Source organism: Cydia strobilella, chromosome 5, assembly GCF_947568885.1.
Source record: "Cydia strobilella chromosome 5, ilCydStro3.1, whole genome shotgun sequence".
In the NCBI taxonomy this organism is placed as follows: domain Eukaryota; kingdom Metazoa; phylum Arthropoda; class Insecta; order Lepidoptera; family Tortricidae; genus Cydia; species Cydia strobilella.
In genome coordinates this window covers 3,283,171-3,303,031 of record NC_086045.1, presented here as the reverse complement: position 1 = coordinate 3,303,031, position 19,861 = coordinate 3,283,171, and the positions used below count along the sequence as shown (strand labels likewise).

The 19,861-nt window shown below is 39.7% G+C and overlaps 1 protein-coding gene across 15 annotated transcripts; it reads left to right on the top strand.

Annotated features, from left to right (window-relative positions):
* The first annotated feature begins 13,356 nt into the window (after window positions 1-13,356).
* Window positions 13,357-19,173, top strand: LOC134741289 (uncharacterized). 15 transcript variants are annotated; one of them, XM_063674019.1, is made up of 4 exons: window positions 13,357-14,363; window positions 14,852-14,971; window positions 18,230-18,300; window positions 18,739-19,173. In XM_063674019.1, the coding sequence occupies exons 1-4, from the start codon at window positions 14,325-14,327 to the stop codon at window positions 19,016-19,018; spliced, it is 510 nt and encodes a 169-aa protein (XP_063530089.1). In that variant the 5' UTR covers window positions 13,357-14,324; the 3' UTR covers window positions 19,019-19,173. The 15 variants fall into 15 exon arrangements, 14 of the variants coding, with proteins under 14 accessions (XP_063530089.1, XP_063530077.1, XP_063530090.1 ...); XM_063674021.1 differs by lacking the exon at window positions 13,357-14,363 and adding an exon at window positions 14,373-14,684 and having other exon boundaries at window positions 14,852-16,750; XR_010127873.1 differs by lacking the exon at window positions 13,357-14,363 and adding an exon at window positions 14,370-14,684 and having other exon boundaries at window positions 14,852-14,947; window positions 18,230-19,173.
* The last annotated feature ends 688 nt before the right edge of the window (window positions 19,174-19,861 follow it).

Below are 19,861 nucleotides of genomic sequence, written 5' to 3'. Positions count from 1 at the left end.
TCATTTTTTATTTATTTAAAAAATACCTCTTTATGTATGGACATCAATAACGCTCCAGTCGATATTTAATTAATTACTAGAACTGGTACGTTTTTGCCCAGCGAAAAACCGGACTATGATTGCGCGCGTAAATCACTGCCATTCTGGTTTTTTTTTTCAACATGTACGAGTATAAATGCAATTCTTGTATTTCGTAATTATCCCTTAAAGTTGCAACGTCGTTTTTAATAGTTAGTATTTTGATTTATTCTCAATTAATTAAATTTTAAATGACTTAAACGACCATAGGACATAAGCCTATTAAAAAAATTTAATAAACGGAATTTAAAAAATATTGTATAGTTTCTTTTTACTGAGAACTATATTGAGATTATTTTAATCTTACCAACGGCCCCATTTCTATTCAACTTGTATCACCTCTTGAAAGATAACCCTGTCTTACAAAAGGCTAACAAAGGTTTTACATTTTAATTTGTTTATGTAATTAAAATTTTGGCTCCGCGTAACAGACGTTAATTCTTATCTTAAAATACTGCTTTTGTTTAAGTAAGTACCTTCTTCAGCTATGAGGGCTACCGCGTATAATTTCGCCGCTAGGGGCTCTAGTGTAGATGGAGTCTTTCAAAATGTCAAATGCATATAAGTTTGGGGGGTTTCAAGCTTTTTTATCGGGAAATTTTCACTCCTTATTCATAATTGTGGTAAATCTTTGTCCATCTTTGATTAATCATGGTAAACAATAGAATATAGCTCAATAAATGTTAGTGGTTTAAAAAAAGTGCCAACTAAAATATATGCAAAATTAAACAGGTTGAAAAAATTACACATTTAGACGTTAAAATACCTTTGTGTATATTAGAACGTATTGATTTTATAAAAATAAGCATAGAAGAGATCTGTTTTTCTGGACCTACATCTACAGTGGCGCCAACTGGTGAGCACAAAAACGGTAGCCCTCATTGGCACAACGTTCTTGGAATGAACTGTTATAGTATAATATGGACTATTATAGTAATTACTACAAACTACTGACTATGACTATTATAGTAATTACTACAAACTACAAACTATTGACTATGAATATAACTTAGTAGCGCCGCTTGCGTTTTAGCATTGTATTGTACATGTAAAATTGCACTGTACCCGTACCATGCTGCATGCGTACCACTGTACCCGTACCATGTTGCATGCGTACCACTGTACCCGTACCATGTTGCATGCGTACCACTGTACCCATACCATGCTGTCTGCGTACCACTGTACCCGTACCATGCTGCATGCGTACCACTGTACCCGTACCATGTTGCATGCGTACCACTGTACCCGTACCATGTTGCATGCGTACCACTGTACCCATACCATGCTGTCTGCGTACCACTGTACCCGTACCATGTTGCATGCGTACCACTGTACCCGTACCATGTTGCATGCGTACCACTGTACCCATACCATGCTGTCTGCGTACCACTGTAACGCACTAATATGCGAGTAGCACTAATATGCGAGTAGGAGCGAGATGCATAGAAAGTTAGTTACGATCTCGATAGCATTTATGTCAGTGCCAAACTGGTGGCCACTGTTGTGTGATGAACTTATGCTGTGCTTTCGTGAACGCTTCATAATGACGAAGTAAACGGAGTATTCATTTGTCTTATCTGTCATTTTGTCTAATGTGTAAGAAAGTGCTAAGACATTATTTTTTTTACTACGTCGGTGGCAAACAAGCATACGGCCCGCCTGATGTTAAGCAGTCTCCATAGCCTATGTACGCCTGCAACTCCAGAGGAGTTACATGCGCGTTGCCGACCCTAACACTCCTCTCCCTCGAGCTCTGGCAACCACAAATTAACTAATTAAGACCTGTAAAGAACCAATGTCAACCTTTTTGAAGTCAGTTCCTTGTTAGAAATTTTTTATCTTGCTCTATTCGCTGGTAACAAATAGGTACGATGCTACAAGCTCCAGCCACAAGACGCAAGTTCATTTCTCACTGCCAATCACTTGTTCACGGCAATATATGGCTCTAACGATGCTATTTTCTTAAGAAAACGCCTATTTTCTTGGCAACATTTGTGTCGAGAATAGATGGCTATTTTTCAGTTCAATTTATACAGACCGTAGCCAGAAACAGATTTCCACGACCAGTAGCATCTAGGGCAAAATCTCGTAAAATGAGTGACGAACCCGAATGAACCCTCATGGACGTCAGCTGTCGCTCCGTTGTTGAATTGAGGAACTACAAGCCAATACAAACTTTTATTGATCAATGACATGTTTTTTTTATTAGCGAAAATTGTGTGTTGGAAAATTCAATGCTGTGGGCGGTGTAACATATTAATGGAGAAGCGATAACTTTAAGTGATATTTGTGTCAGATAAATGTCAGTCATGTTGACCGTCTAGTCAAAAATATTCTGAGTTTCGTGTATAGGTAATACAGAATGCTTTTGTTATCACTGACCGAACTGAGCGGTGAATATGTAGCTCATACGCACGCGGTCATAAATCGCGAAAAAAATTTGGCTGTTTCATACATTTTGGCTGGTCCAGTTTCTATGGGAGGGTAAATCTTTTTTCGCGATTTCGAGGTTGGTCCCATAGTAAAGTTACTCAGTATAATCTCAAAACCTCCCTGCCGGGCTAGCACATGATTGGCGCGAGAGTATCTCGCCGCGACATAGACTACCCGTCCCTCTTTAATTCATACAGTTAGTAAAAGACGGGTAGTCTATCTCGCGGCGAGATACTCTCGCGCCAATCATGTGCTCGGCCTACTGGCAACGGTAATGCAATTATTTTTGGCCACTGTATATTAATGGGGATAGTAGGATTGAGTACGCCTAAGTTTGCCAAAAACCTTTTCCACGTACATTTAGCTATCACCGGTCCATTAAATGTGATAAAGCACATTATTACCGCACTCAATGCCCACGTGTGACTTTCTTAACGTAATTATAGTCTGCACTAGTGACGTGACTTGCAAAATTTGCGTTCCCGAAAATTTTCCGTCAACAAATAATAACTCAAGAAAAAGAAATTTATATGAAAGATCATTTAAAAGATGACTTTCAAATGAATAAACCGCTATGGTTAGAAAAAAAAATGTGCGGTTTGATTTTAAAATTGAAACCATTAGACCTGTCGATTCCCTTGTTCTTAGTTAGAGGTATATTTAAAACTAGCGACCCGCCCCGGCTTCGCACGGGTAATTCAACTAATTTACACAAAAATTTTACAAGTTAGACATACAAACTTTCCTCTTGAATCACACTATCTATTAAAAAAACCGCATCAAAATCCGTTGCGTAGTTTTAAAGATCTAAGCATACATAGAGACCACGGATGTTGCGGATGCCGATTTTTTGACATCCGCGGATGCGGATTTTTAAAGGCTCACATCCGCGGATGCGGATGCGAATGCGGATGCGGATGTCGAGATTAGGCACATAGAAAACGTCAAATATTACACTTTAGTAATTTTTATTTAAAAGAAAACGAAACTTTTAGTATTTGAACAAGAATATAGGTGCCCCACAATCGCATTACTATACTAAAGTCCAAATAAAACAAACTTTTCATTTCTTGTCGCTGTCCGTCATAGGCTAAAGTGCTCGATCGACGAATCACAAAAACGGAACGAGATTCCTATTGGCTAATGACGAAATTACCTAGCACTTACGTCGCCGCTAAGACGTTCTTGTACCTACCTGTTCCACATCCGCATCCGCATTAAGCTCCGCATCGATTTTATGCGGATGCGGATGCGGATGTTGAAAATAATGCGGAAGTTCCGCGGTTGCGGATGCGGATGCGAATATTCGCAACATCCCTGATAGAGACAGACATACAGACAGCGGAAAGCGACTTTGTTTTATACTATGTAGTGATGTCACAGAATATATAATAGTACATAAGATTCACTTCCTAACAAAACGCGTGTACTACGCGCAAGGCGGCGCAAGCGCGTGCAGGCGTGCGTTCCGTGGCGGTGCGCGGCAATTACTATGGAAAAACTTCAAAATTGAGGCGGCCGCGGGTACTTGTAGCGACGCGACGAGATCGCGGAGTGAGACACGCCTGGTGATGGTCAAGGTAAAACTTTCAAAGTTTCGGATTCTACATCTATGAGACACCCTTTTCTTTGCCATTATCGATTTCTAAGCGCCAGGTTAGTATCCCTAGTGTAAATTTTATTCGAATAAAGTGACGTGACGTACGCTTTTGCGTTGTCATTTTGTATGGGATTTTAAGTTTCTAAAACGTCCCGCTTGGCGCGCTGTTCAAAATCCTACACAAAATGAGACAAACGCGTACTTCACGGCACACTATCGAATGTTATTTTTTTTAATACCACTTCGGTGGCAATCAAGCATACGGCCCGCCTGATGGTAAGCAGTTACCGTAGCCTATGGACGCCTGCAACACCGGAGATATTACACGCGCGTTGCCGACCCTTTAAAAACCTGTACACTCCTTTTATGAAGAACCCCATACTGTAGCCCCTCGGGAAAACCTCGAAATGAAATTTACACTAGGGGTCTGCTAGGTCCCTATTTCACTACTGTTCTGAGAATTGATACCACTGGGGGATAGCTAAAGATGACAATCGTTGATAAAAATGACAAATTGAAGCTTAAATAATGTATGGAAATAGTCACACGACTTCGTAGCATCTTGTCATGATAGACGGGATCTCAAATATTTAAAATTTTAAATAAAACAAAGTAGGTATTAGAAGCTGAAAAAGGATTTCAGTTTCAGGTGAATTTCTTTCAGTGTATGAGAAATCCATACTAATATTATAAATGCGAAAGTCTGTCTGTCTGTCTGTCTGTGTGTTCCCTCTTCACGCTTAAACCGATGAATCGATTTAGATGAAATTTGGCATAGAGATAGGTTGAGTCCCTGAGAAGGACATAGGATAGTTTTTATCCCGAAAATCATCATCATCATCATCACCTTAAGAAAGTAAAAAGCAGGGTGGAATTGAAATAATTAATGAAGTGCCTGCTAATTTGTGTGCATAATAATAATATGCTCAAGATGAATTATTGCTATGAGATTTTTTCCAGGCGCTATACTGCTGTTACTAAGTCCACGCAGACGAAGTCGCGGGCAAAAGCTAGTGTTTTATAAGTGTTTCTAAAGGAGCATTCTTAGTATTTTCTTTTCGACCTTTAATTGAGAACGTCAGTTTTCAAAACGTCAAAATGAGACTTAACGTAAACGTATACAGTCGCCATCAGATATATCGGAGCGGCCAAGTTGCTCACAAATATCTGAACACGCCTCTATTGACACTTAACGCAAAAGCTTACGTCAGTCACTCTATCGAATGAAATTTACACTAGGGGTACAGAGGCGCCTATTTCAACACACTGACATGTGACCCGATATTGACAATTCGCCGTAGTTTCTTATCGACACAGAAATATACAGAATATTCCCAGTGTCAGGTGTCAATTGTCAGTGGGGGAAAACAGGTGTCAGGTGATAATTGCATTGAGTGAAACGGGAGCATTGTTCCTACAAACATTACATCACTAGTCATCGCTGCTGTGATAGATTACAACCTCGGTAAAAGGGATTTTATTTATTAGTGACTCCGGGGCGTTAATTTGACCCTGCTTTTATCCGGGCATAAGCCGGGTCAGCCTTATACGATGGAAAACAATTAAGTAGCATTTTTGTTAATTGCTGTGTTGTATGAAGTTATGCTAAGTATATGAAGATTTTCCGTCTTGAGCTGAAATTTCAGCTACTATATACGTGTTTTTTATTTATTTGCGTTAATTTCAAGGGTGCATTCCTGACCTTAAATTAAGTAACTTTCTCACATGCACCGGTATTCTAATTAACTCCATTTCGGAGATAATCGATAATTTATTTTTATCTATGTCTAAAAATATTTTTATATACGATTTTATGGATATTTTGTACGACAAACGTGTAAGACCTAATGTTTCTTGGAGAAATGTTATCATTAACATTAACTGTATCGACTAGTAGAATAAAATAGAGAATAGGAGGACGATAAAATATTATAATATTATCTTTACTATAAAAATCTGAATGCAGTTTTGTTTCTTTAAAAAACTAAAAGAATGTGTCCTTTAATTAAAATGAGGTAACTTAAGGTTTTAAGTTACTTTCCCTCCAGGGCCCGTAATTTTTTTCCACGCTTTATATATACATTTGCTACTAAACATAAGTACTATCTCGGACAATCTATGCTCGAACTGCCATTGATAATGATATACACAACACCACATTACTTTATGTACATTTATGTACATCTTTTTGAAAAACTTTAAACGACTACAGTTTTATGTGGATGCACTTTATTACTTCTTGGTTTGAACATCGACCCTCTAGCAGCTCGGCCTACGGCCTCGCGTGTAGGCGCACGTCTTCCCGGCGCGTCGGGCCTTCGGCCTAGGCGCTTAGCCTTCGGCCTTCGCAATGTAAACAATTGCGACTGTGTCCCTAATACAGCCTACCTGCAATTTTTTTTAATGCAACACTTAATTTATAGGCGTGTAATCGTGTATGTATGTGGGTGGGTATGTTTGTGTTGTATGTTCCACAGTTCCATAATTATTGTACCTATCGATTTTGGTGAATGGGCATTTCTATTTAAAGTTGTACCCCCAACTTGCATTTTAGATTTTGAAATTTTTATACTTTTTCCACTCAGAATCACGAGCTCTTTCGATCCTTATACGAGAAAAAGTCCCCAAAATTTCATACAATTTGAATGTGAATTATACAGGATGGCCAAATAACAGGTATACACTTTAGTTTTGTAATTTTATTATATGAAATATAAAAAATATTAAGTATTCCTTGTTAAATATAGTATTTAATGCTGGCAGTTAAACATGGAAAAATAAATAATGTCAGACAAATGTCCACCTCTAGCAGCATGTCAGATGTGAACCCTTTTACATGATTGGGTTGAGTAAAACGTTTTAATAATTAAAACAAGTTGTTCCGTCGTAAAACGCTCCATAACAAATTTGCCGTATCTACATAAAGTAATTTTCATGCAACAACTGTCATATTTACCGCCAAAACAAAATGGCGGCAAAAAAAGTTGTATATCTCCAAGTTGGCCATCCTGTACCTCGAGAATGAGGAGGGTTTAAAGAAAATCCCGTATAAAGGCAATTTTTAGGGTTCCGTACCCAAAGGGTAAAAACGGGACCCTATTACTAAGACTCCACTGTCCGTCTGTCCGTCTGTCCTTCTGTCCGTATGTCCGTCTGTCCGTCTGTCCGTATGTCCGTATGTCCGTCTGGCCGTCTGTCCGTCTGTCTGTCACCAGGCTGTATCTCATGAACCGTGATAGTTAGACAGTTGAAATTTTCACAGATGATGTATTTCTGTTGCCGCTATAACAACAAATACTAAAATGTACGGAACCCTCGGTGCGCGAGTCCGACTCGCACTTGGCCGGTTTTTCAAACGTTATTCTTTCTTTTCTTTTTTTTCCTCGATACATCAGCCCCGAGGATCGCAACCACTCAAAGTAATTGGTTGTATAATTATCCTATCATTGGAGTAGGCTGGCCTATAGGGAGTTAGAATTGTGCTTGTTGAGAATAGTTAAGGTAGGTACTTAAATATAAAGATTCAATCATCTATGATAAGATTGATAAGATAAGATAATTTATTGACCATGTATATACCATGTAATATTTACATTATATTTAGCACGTCATACATTACAATAGATTTAAAAAAAAAATTTTTTTTATAGCCTGTAGTGTCCCACTGCTGGGCAAAGGCCTCTCCCTTTGATTTCCATGACTCCCGTTGTTGAGCTGTTTCCGGCCAGTTATTAGTGAAGGTGTCTAAGTCGTCCCGCCATCTCCGCCTGGGCCTGCCACGTCCGCGCTTCTTTTTCGGCATCCACTTGGTGGCTATACTAGCCCACCTATCCGGATGCATGCGGCAGACGTGACCTGCCCAGTCCCACTTCAGCCTAGCGGTCTTCTCCCCTACGTCAGCTATGCCTGTTCTGGAGCGGTGTAGTGTTTCGGATGCGATCAGATTTAAAAATTATATTATTAATATGTCGGACTTCTTTTTTAAATTTATTTCAATATAGAGTACTTTTACTATGGGGCAAACCCCGAAATCGCGAAAAAAAAACCGGCCAAGTGCGAGTCGGGCTCGCGCACGAAGGGTTCCGTACCATTACGCAGAAGAACGGCAAAAAATCACGTTTGTTGTATGGGAGCCCCACTTAAATATTTATTTTATTCTGTTTTTAGTATTTGTTGTTCTAGCGGCAACAGAAATACATCATCCGTGAAAATCACTGTTTAGCTATCACGTTTCGTGAGATACAGCCGGGTGACAGACGGACAGACAGACGGACGGACAGCGGAGCCTTTGGGTACGGAACCCTAAAAATGTGGATTATTTGTGTAATATTACTCGTTAACGATTTTTTTTTATACTACGTCGGTGGCAAACAAGCGTACGGCCCGCCTGATGTTAAGCAGTCTCCGTAGCCTATGTACGCCTGCAACTCCAGAGGAGTTACATGCGCGTTGCCGACCCTAACACTCCTCTCCCTCGAGCTCTGGCAACCTTACTCACCGGCAGGAACACAACACTATTAAGTGGGGTCTAGTGTTATTTGGCTGCGGTTTTCTGTAAGGTGGAGGTACCTCCCCAGTTGGGCTCTGCTCTAGATCTGGAATGACATCCGCTGTCCTGTGCCCTACCACACAAAGCGAGATTAAAATGATGATGATGATTTAGGGAGGTTTAGTCAAAACTAGTTACTTAAAGTCCCCCATCATTTCCTCGCGTTGTCCCGGCTTTTGCCACAGCTCATGGGAGCCTGTGGTACGATTGGCAACTAATCCCGAGAATTGGCGTAGGCACTAGTTTTCACGAAAGCGACTACCATCTGACCTCCAACCCAGAGGGTAAACTAGACCTTATTGGGATTAGTCCGGTTTCCTCACGATGCTTTCCTCCACTTCACCGTCAAAACTCAAAACTAGTTTTCACTAATTATTCAATAAAAAGTATAAATAATGAAGATACAGTTCTGCAAGTCCACGTTCATTGAAAATATCCGCCTCATTGATAATATATAATTTTGATTTCTTATATATTAATACTTTTTGAGATATTGGGGAAATAAGAAATCTCTTTTTTCCCCCTTTTTTTGCTAATAACTTGTTTTTTTTTTATGTGGGTATAATGGTAGAAGAGCCGGCAGTAAAGTTTCGAACCAACGTGATACCGCGATGAGATGCACAATGGTTTCCCATAAAAGTGATGCTGAGTCCAAATTTGATAGTCTGCCACGGCGGAACTGGCCGAAAGTACGAAAAAGATAGCCACTTCCGGTGCGAAAAAGGGGGGGTCATTTAACCCATCTGATACTGCAATAATAGCTATGGCATCAGTTAGAAATTTACTGGTAGATACAGAAAAGCGAAATCTGCCAGTATGATTCCTGCCGGAAGTGCTTGGCATACGCTCTCAAAGGTGACCATCGGGACCCCTAAATTAACCCATCTGATACCAGCATGAAACCAATTCCAGTCGGTAGATATGAACCTTCTATTCAGGAATATATAAGTCTGCCAGGGCGTTTTCAGCCGAAACACCTTGACATACGAGATTTTGTGGCGCAACATCCGTGGTACCCGTATTTCGGAATTGTACATATTACGGACATTTCAAATACTGCAGGCTTATTAATTTATTACTCTATGCTTATATTTGTATATTATTACGTTATTAATAACATATATTTATAATAAATTAAGTTAAAATAAATTAAATAATGTGATTATTATGTGTGATAGTCATTGAATTAGCTATATGAATCGTTTGTCTTTGTCTGTCATTTTGACTTATGTATTTGTAAGAAAAGGATAAAACATAATTTAACTAATTAAGGCTCGTAAAGTTTTACGAATAAGGGGGTATTAGTATTCATAACTAAATCAGGCTTGAAATGCGACATAAAATGATTTTTGGTGGTTTCTTTTACGCTTGAGGCGTTTTTTCACCTATTTGGTGTGTCTAATCACTCTTATGTAGGGGAGAGAGGGGCAAGACGAGTAAGACGGGGTAGCGGCTTTATATGGCGACACGACTGACCAACCATCAGAATCCCGTTAGTGCATGACGATGCGTCGCCACCATGGCAATCAGTTCGCACAGTGACCGGCTAGACAAATGGTGTCGTTAATTATTTATTTGCAACAAAACTGTTTTTGCCATATTTCTTGTTATTTCTAGGGTTCCGTACCCAAAGGGTAAAAACGGGACCCTATAACTAAGACTCCGCTGTCTGTCTGTCTGTCCGTCTGTCACCAGCCTGTATCTCATCAACCGTGATAGCTAGACAGATGACATTTTCACAGATGTTGTATTTCTGTTGCCGCTATAACAACAAACTATAACTAATTGTTTATAACACCTGTATTCATTACCTGTAATGCACAATTGATGCATAAATGATTCTAAAAACATAATAAAATAAATATTTAAGTGGGGTTCCCATACAACAAACGACTTTTTGCCGTTTTTTGCGTAATGGTATTATGGTACGGAACGCGACTCGCACTTGACCGGTTTTTGTGTTTTATTTGGTTTGCGTTTGTTTCCTTATTATCACCAGCACATATATACTGTTAATTTATTCATATGGCCCAGCAATCACGCCAACAGCTGAGGACTTGTTTGGTTTCAAGTACGGTTTTTTTTACTTTCGAATTTCATTAGGCACATGGGGCAAGATAGGGTTGACGGCCGTAGTTTTAAAGTGATAAACTGATGAAGAATTGCGGATTTGAATTTATTTATTCTTCTCTTGTAGAACGGTGAAAAAGTATAAAAGAAAGTCAAATAGAGGAGAGTGGTTAGAGGCCAAGAAAAAAGCGGTGGATGCTGTTATAAAGGGAAGATGGGGTACATGTTAGCTGTAAACACATTTTCTGTCTCTCAGATGACTTAAGAAATAAAAGTAAAACAGTTCGTGAGAAGGTATTAGACGATGGACCCAATATCCAAAAATTGAAGTTTTGTTTAGGCCCTAAATATAATACTTCTATGAATCATTCTTATCTTGTCCGGTAGGGGTTCCCCCATCTTACCATACCTGGGGGGCAAGATGGAGAGTAGGCACTTTTGGCCATTTTAATTTATTTTTAATTTAATTATCTAACTAGAGAGTTCCTAGTAAGTGTTGATTATGAAAGACTGATTACCAAAGATAATAATAAAAATAACAAAAACTTAAAAAGAATAGCATTTTTAGTTTTATTGGACTTGAAACATTAAGTATACCGTCATTCCCACCTCTCCCCTACATTTCTTGACGTTGACGCAAAAATGACGTAGTTTAACATTCAGGGTGTTGTTTTATAACACTACAAATTGAGATAACTAATCTATTGACGACCGGTCTGGCCTACTTACTGCCTGCAAAGCCGATGGTCTTGGGTTCGAATTCCGATAAGGGCATATATTTGTGTGATGAAAACATATATTTATTCCTGAGTCATGGTTGTTATCTATGTATTTAAGTATATATTTATCTATATAAGTATGTATGTATATCCTCGCCTAGTACCCATAATACTCCCAATATTTATAAATAACAACAGAAATACATCATCTGTGAAAATTTCAACTGTCTAGCTATCACGGTTCATGAGATACAGCCTGGTGACAGACGGAACAGACGGACAGACGGACAGCGGAGTCTTAGTAATAGGGTCCCGTCTTTACCCTTTGGGTACGGAACCCTAAAAATGATGTAAAATATCACATTTCATGTCATATTTGGATTATTGGTAAAAATCGTCCTTGACGTTGAAAATCCTGTCTTTTCACACCCGTTTACAATAAGTATGTAATAATAATAATTTTGTTCATTTTGGTAAATAAAGGATATTGTAATTTAAAATTATTTTATTATTTATATATAAGGTGCTAACAAATTAGCTACAGAAATTTTACGAGATGGTACTTTACACTAGAACAATTAACTTTTAACAGAAATTAAGAAATTTTCTCATAATTTTTATTTTATTTACCGAACAAAATAAATAAACTATAATTATATCTAAAAAATAATCATCATGTATTTAACTGCTTGTTTGTCTTAAATGTCATTGTCAACGTGTCATTTGATTTATTTTATCAACGTGAAGTGGCCAGTTACGTTTTATATTTAAAAGAGGTTTTAGAATCTGTTCAATGAGGTCTCATTTAATTATCTCATTAACAGAGTTTTTTTACAAAGCAAATTTGTTTTCCAATTTTCTCAAAATAACATCATAAAACCTATAATGTTTCATACTTACATATACTTCAGGAGCCGAGTACTATCAACTGTAAAGATATCGGTAGCTAATTTGTTAGCACCTTTATAAGGCAAACAAAGAAGTACAAAGCCGTAAGCAGGTATTAAATTAATGCCCAAATTATATTGTGTATATTAATAAATTTGAAATATATGTTATTAATAACGTAATAATATACAAATATAAGCATAGAGTAATAAATTAATAAGCCTGCAGTATTTGAAATGTCCGTAATATGTACAATTCCGAAATACGGGTACCACGGATGTTGCGCCACAAAATCTCGTATGTCAAGGTGTTTCGGCTGAAAACGCCCTGGCAGACTTATATATTCCTGAATAGAAGGTTCATATCTACCGACTGGAATTGGTTTCATGCTGGTATCAGATGGGTTAATTTAGGGGTCCCGATGGTCACCTTTGAGAGCGTATGCCAAGCACTTCCGGCAGGAATCATACTGGCAGATTTCGCTTTTCTGTATCTACCAGTAAATTTCTAACTGATGCCATAACTATTATTGCAGTATCAGATGGGTTAAATGACCCCCCCTTTTTCGCACCGGAAGTGGCTATCTTTTTCGTACTTTCGGCCAGTTCCGCCGTGGCAGACTATCAAATTCGGACTCAGCATCACTTTTATGGGAAACCATTGTGCATCTCATCGCGGTATCACGTTGGTTCGAAACTTTACTGCCGGCTCTCCAACCATAAACGCTTCGAATACATTTTTCTAGACATCATTCCGAATCCAATGAGGTTGTTAAGACCTATCTTAACAAGTAGCAGATAAGTAGGTATTAGCATACCTAAGTACCTACTTACCTAATCTAGACAGATTGAGTCTCAATCGTCCTATGATATGTAAAGGTGACATCTACCGAAACTATTGTGTACTAGTTTAAGTGCTCAATAAGCTGTTAGCTGTGTCAATGTATGTAATAGTTCCTAACCAATCCGTAGTGTCATAGTGTGGCGCTGTACTTTACTATATAAGCTTCTACATGTATGTAGATAAGCCCACTTTTTCTAACCAGCCTTCTGTAAAACATTAAATTAAGATATCAGATTCTCTGCTTTCATTTGGTCGCCATTACCTCCAACGCTGAACATAATGGTGACCCCTAGTTTAAATCGCGGTTAATCTCAGTACTTTAAAGCGAATCGCTAGTAAATTTAGTAAAATTTGCGAGCCGGTACGTCGAGGAATCGCCGCGTATCCTGATTTAGGCCGGGAGAGCAACGTTACCACGTAGGCAGCAACCGCGTGGGGCTCCGCCGACCTGAAGAAGCTGAAGAGGTGACTAGGAGGCGACCACACCACTCGATCGAGCGGCCTGAGCCAACGCGACAGGCGCCGACCGAGCCACCAAAGCGGGACCACGTGCGTGGCACCGCAGCCGCAGCAGGGAACGGCTACCGCAAGTACCAAAGGGACCACGTGGGTGGTACCACACCAGAGGCAGAAGGAGCGCCCAAGCGAGGGCAATCACCAAGCTACGCCACGCGCACGAGCATCAATCGAGAAGGCAAGTGAGCTGGCATTCCCTAACCTATCTACCAAATCTCCCTACCAAATTTAATTGAAATCGATTTATTTCCTACAAATTGTAAATTGTAATCGTTCTTAATCATGTTAGAAACTTCCAAAAACACTCTAGAAGAGTTAGAAATTAGGCAGTTAAAAAATAGACGAGGTGTCTGTAAGCGAAAATTAACTGTATTTAATAAATTTATAGAAAGAATCGACTCAAGTGCATTGACGGCCGAAATAATTGTAGACATAAGCTTAAGACTAGAACAATTACCAAAGTTATACAATGATTTCTCTGAGATACAGGACCGGATCGAGACACTGTGCAGCGACGAAGGGGACATCGAAGCCCACGAGGCCGAGCGTATGTCATTTGAGGACACATTTTACCGACTTAGCGCTAAGGGCAAGCTGCTGGCGAAGGTAGATACCGATTCAACACCAAATGACCATAGTCCGCAAGCCCCGCCGCAGCAACCCCTCGGTGAGTCGATAAAATATCCCGAAATTAGCCTCCCTAGCTTCGACGGAGACCTAACACAGTGGCTGCAATTTCGAGACACATTTGATGCCCTAGTCAACCAAGCTAGCTTAGCACCGATCGTAAAATATAAGTACCTACGCAGTTGTTTACAAGACGGCGCACTTGAGGTAATTAGTTCGCTCGATTTCTCCGAGGACGCGTACATGCTCGCGTGGCAGATGCTTTGTGAACGTTATAATAATCCTAAACGTTTAGTCACCAACCACATGCGAGCCTTGTTCGACGTGGAACCGGTACCGTCAACTCCTTCGGGTCTAAGAGGTCTGTGCGATAATATTTCCAAACATTTGAGATCTTTGCGCTCATTAAATGTACCTACCGAAAATTGGGATCTCGCAATTATTCACATGTTAGTTAAAAAGTTAGACAGTCGATTGCAATCAAAGTGGGAAAACAGTGTTGATTTGAGAAAATTGCCTTCGTTGCAGGATTTCAAAACCTTCCTAAAGAACCGAGCTGACCGGCTGGAAGCGACCAGCCCAGCAGTACCATCGGACGCACCCAGCACTTCCAAGAAGGCCATGGTAACCACGTCCGAACCTATCAAGGTAACCTCCAAACAGTTTAAATGTAACCAGTGTCCGTATTGTTCGAGTACGCATTATATTAATCAGTGTCCAAAGTTTAGTGCATTAAACGTTATCGCGCGCATCCGAGCCGTGAATAAATTACGATTATGCTTTAATTGTTTGTCCGGAACGCATGTCTTAACAAACTGCAGGGCCAGTACATGTCGAGTATGTGAGGGCAAGCATCATACGTTACTACACAAACCAAATACCAACACTCATGTAGGTAGTAACCCCGTACCAACGCGATTACCAATATCAACGTTAATCGACGAACAACCGAGTTCTAGTCAAATCGAGACTACCTTGTCGAATAACACTTTAATCGAAAAACAAATAAACAATGCGCGAAATAGGTCAGTTTTCCTTACAACAGCCCAAGTGCTCGTTAGGGATAAGCATAACAATGTGCATAAAATGAAGGCATTTTTAGACAATGGCTCGCAAGAAAATTTCATTACCGAAAACGCGGCCAAAAAGTTACAATTAAACAAGGAACAACTTGCCTTAAATGTCATAGGTTTCAATGAAAAAGTGTCTAGCCTTTTAGAATCGTGTGACGTAACATTGCATTCCTTAGACGGAACCTTTACAACGAATTTGTCCTGTTTTATTACGCCTATAATTTGTACTACCAACATTTTAATACCAAACGTGCAACGTTGGCACATTCCGTCGCGTTATAAATTAGCTGATGACGAGTTTAACTTAGCTCAAGATGTAGATTTGCTTATCGGTGGGGAGATATTCTTTGATTTACTTCTTACCGGTAAATACAAGCTCGGGCCCGGATTACCGGTTCTGAGACGCTCGCGATTAGGATGGATAGTCACGGGTTCCGTACAAAAAAAAACCGAGTCTGCCATTCAATGTAAAGTTACAGTAGAAACTCAATTAAAAAAGTTTTGGGAAATAGAGGAGGGTTCCGCACCAAATTTACCCTATGATGAAAAACAATGTGAGGATATATTTCTGAAAACTCACACTCACAACTCTGAGGGTAATTTCGAAATAGAACTTCCATTAAAGCAGCCACCTACCAAGTTAGGTCAATCTAGGCACATAGCATATCGGAGGTTCAAAACATTAGAATCCAAGTTCGAGCGGAACCCCGAATTTAAAGATAAATATGTGAATTTCATGCGCGAGTTCGAACAAGCTGGCCATATGATTCAATTACAAGATAATTATGATGGCCCATGTAATTTTCTACCCCACCAAGCTGTTTTTCGCGACTCCCCCTCAACCCCTATTCGAATTGTTTTCGACTGCTCATGCAGAACTGATAACGGCATTTCTTTGAATGATATCCAATACAAAGGCTCAATAATACAGGACGAACTCATAAATATACTTCTACGATTCCGAAAATACCAATATGTTATTAACGCTGACATACAAAAAATGTACAGATGTATTTATGTTAAACCAAATCAACAATACCTACAATGCATATTTTGGCGGGAAAATACTCACCAACGACTCCAAATTTATATGCTGACCACATTAAGTTTCGGCTTAAAGTCAGCACCACATATTGCAACCAGATGTTTGTTACAATTGTCAAACGAAAACCAACACACATTTCCAGCAGCTGCAGAGGCCATAGCGAACCAGTTCTACATGGACGATTTTATCGCCGGCGGCGACGACGAGAATCAGGTAGCTGAAACTGCATCACAGGTGAACGAGATCCTGCGGGGAGCCAACTTCACGCTGCGGAAATGGAAGTCCAATTCCGAAGTCATCATAAAACGGGTGAGCGAAACACACACACACCAAAACACACACACAACCGAATTTGGAGATAAAACACATAAGGTCCTGGGTTTAGCGTGGTCTAGTGACTCAGATGAGCTTATGTATACCATTAAAGAAAACCAAATTTCACACCCAATCACCAAAAGAAAGGTACTAGGGGTAATTTCGTCCATTTTCGACCCCCTAGGCTTGACGGGACCAGTAATTGTAGTAGCCAAAATATTTATTCAAAAATTATTTAAGGCTCAATTAGATTGGGATACCGAATTAACACAAGACTTGATCCAAGAATGGAACACATTCTATCGAGACTTGTTTTTATTAAACCAATTGAAAATTTCGAGATGTACAGTCATACCCAATTATGTAACGATACAAATTCATGGGTTCTGTGACAGTAGTATTAAAGCCTATGGCGCTGCCATCTATATACGATCAAGCGATAGAGTAGGAAACGTACAAGTTCACCTACTTTACTCAAAATCAAAAATAAGTCCAATACAACCCCAAACTATTCCAAATTTGGAACTTTGTTCCAGTTTACTGCTCGCGACACATGTCGACAAAATAAAACGAGCATTAAAATGTGACGTTTCCGGAATCAACCTGTGGTCAGATTCAAAAATAACATTATGTTGGATAAAAAATAGTAACCCTAAATTAACTTGTTTTGTTAGTAACAGAGTCACAAAAGTATTATCACTTACAAACAAGCACGAGTGGTCATGGGTCCGCTCGGAGGATAACCCCGCCGACCTTTTGTCCCGAGGGGTAGCACCAGGCAAGCTGGAAACCAACCAGTTATGGTGGTCTGGGCCGGCGTGGTTGACCCAAAGTCCAAAACTCGAACAATTAATCCAAATAATAAATTATCAGGACCATTGTCCGTAGAAGAATTAAAAAAATCGGATCACGCATTAATTAGACATGCACAAATGGAATCATTCCCACACGAATATAAATTATTGCAAAACAATAAACCGGTTCTTAACAAATCAAAAATATTATCTTTACACCCATTCATGAAGGACGGACTCGTTCGCGTAGGCGGACGAATCGGTCTTTCGCATTATGCATATGAAAAAAAACATCCTTTAATATTAAGTCACGAGCACGCGCTTACCAAACTACTGATGGCAAACGCACATATACGTACTCTGCACGCTGGCCCTCAGTTATTACTTTCAACTATTCGCGAGCGCATCTGGCCAACAAAAGGTAGGATGTTAGCCTCGAAAATTGTAAATAAATGCGTTCCGTGTTTTAGAGCAAATCCAAAGACTACTAACCCTATAATGGGAAACTTACCCCCCTCAAGGGTAAATCCTTCCCCCCCCTTTGCTATCACGGGTATCGATTATGGAGGACCTTATAACATTAGAGATAGGACAGGGCGTGGTTACAAGGTCTCTAAGTGCTATATAGCAGTGTTTATTTGTTTTGCAACAAAGGCAATTCATCTCGAATTAATTACAGGGCTCGAGTCAGCCAATTTCCTGGCGGCGCTGCGACGATTCATCGCCAGGAGAGGTAAACCGAAGGAGTTGGTGAGTGACAATTCAACAACCTTTCATGGGGCTAGTAACGAGCTAAAAGATTTACAAAAATACCTACAGGACAGCTCGAGCGAGCTAGTATCTCATTGCGCAGACGAGGGCATAAAATGGAGTTTTATTCCTGTCTATACACCTCATATGGGGTCCCTATGGGAATCTAGTATAAAACTTACCAAATATCATTTAAAAAGAGTGTTAGGGTTATCTTTGTTAACTTACGAACAATTTGTATCAATCCTATATCAGGTAGAATCTATGGTAAATTCTAGGCCACTATGTCCCTTACCTAGTTCAAATCCTGACTATCCTGTCCTTACGCCAGCTCACTTTTTAATTGGAAAAGCACCAAATTCACTTCCGGACGAAGATTATAACCATGTACCAAAGAACCGATTAACTCACTATCAACTTTTGCAACAAATCACGCAGGACTTCTGGCGGCGCTGGTCACGTGACTACATCGGAACGCTGCAGGAACGCACGAAGTGGAGGAGCGCGCGCGGCCCAAGCCTCGCAGTCGACACCGTCGTCCTGGTACGAGACGAGCGTCTGCCGCCCTGCCGGTGGAGGCTGGGCAAGATCGTCGCGACGCAGCCGGGCCGGGATGGCGTCACCAGGGTGGCCGTCATCCGAACCGCCAGAGGGGACATCCAACGCGCGTTCAATAACATTTGTCCATTACCTACTTCGGGTGAAGTCATATAAGTAGTAAATACCTACCAACAGTACCAACCTAATGTAAAGTTCAAATAATTATAACTAAGTGTCTAATAAGTATAATTAAGTACCTAAATTACCTTACTTACCTAGTACCTATGTACATAATTAGAATACCTACTCCCTATTTAAAATAAAAATCATTTCCTATTGTTGTTTCATTTATAAGAATGGGCACAGATCTAATTAAAATTTAAGTAATTACCTAACTATAACTCGTAACAAAGAACTCTGCCCATCCTTACTGATAGGTAAAATGTATAAAGCCTATTCTTTGAAATACCTAATGTTACTCATAAAACATTAACTATTTCAAGGGGTGGCAAAATGTTAAGACCTATCTTAACAAGTAGCAGATAAGTAGGTATTAGCATACCTAAGTACCTACTTACCTAATCTAGACAGATTGAGTCTCAATCGTCCTATGATATGTAAAGGTGACATCTACCGAAACTATTGTGTACTAGTTTAAGTGCTCAATAAGCTGTTAGCTGTGTCAATGTATGTAATAGTTCCTAACCAATCCGTAGTGTCATAGTGTGGCGCTGTACTTTACTATATAAGCTTCTACATGTATGTAGATAAGCCCACTTTTTCTAACCAGCCTTCTGTAAAACATTAAATTAAGATATCAGATTCTCTGCTTTCATTTGGTCGCCATTACCTCCAACGCTGAACATAATGCTTCAGGTCGGCGGAGCCCCACGCGTGGAGGCCCCGACGAGATCCACACGTATTTTTAGGATTAGTGTCTCTACCTATATTTTTCACCATTTTGAACTGAACCAGACTCATCATCATCATCATTCTAGCCCACTGCTGAGCATAGGCCTCT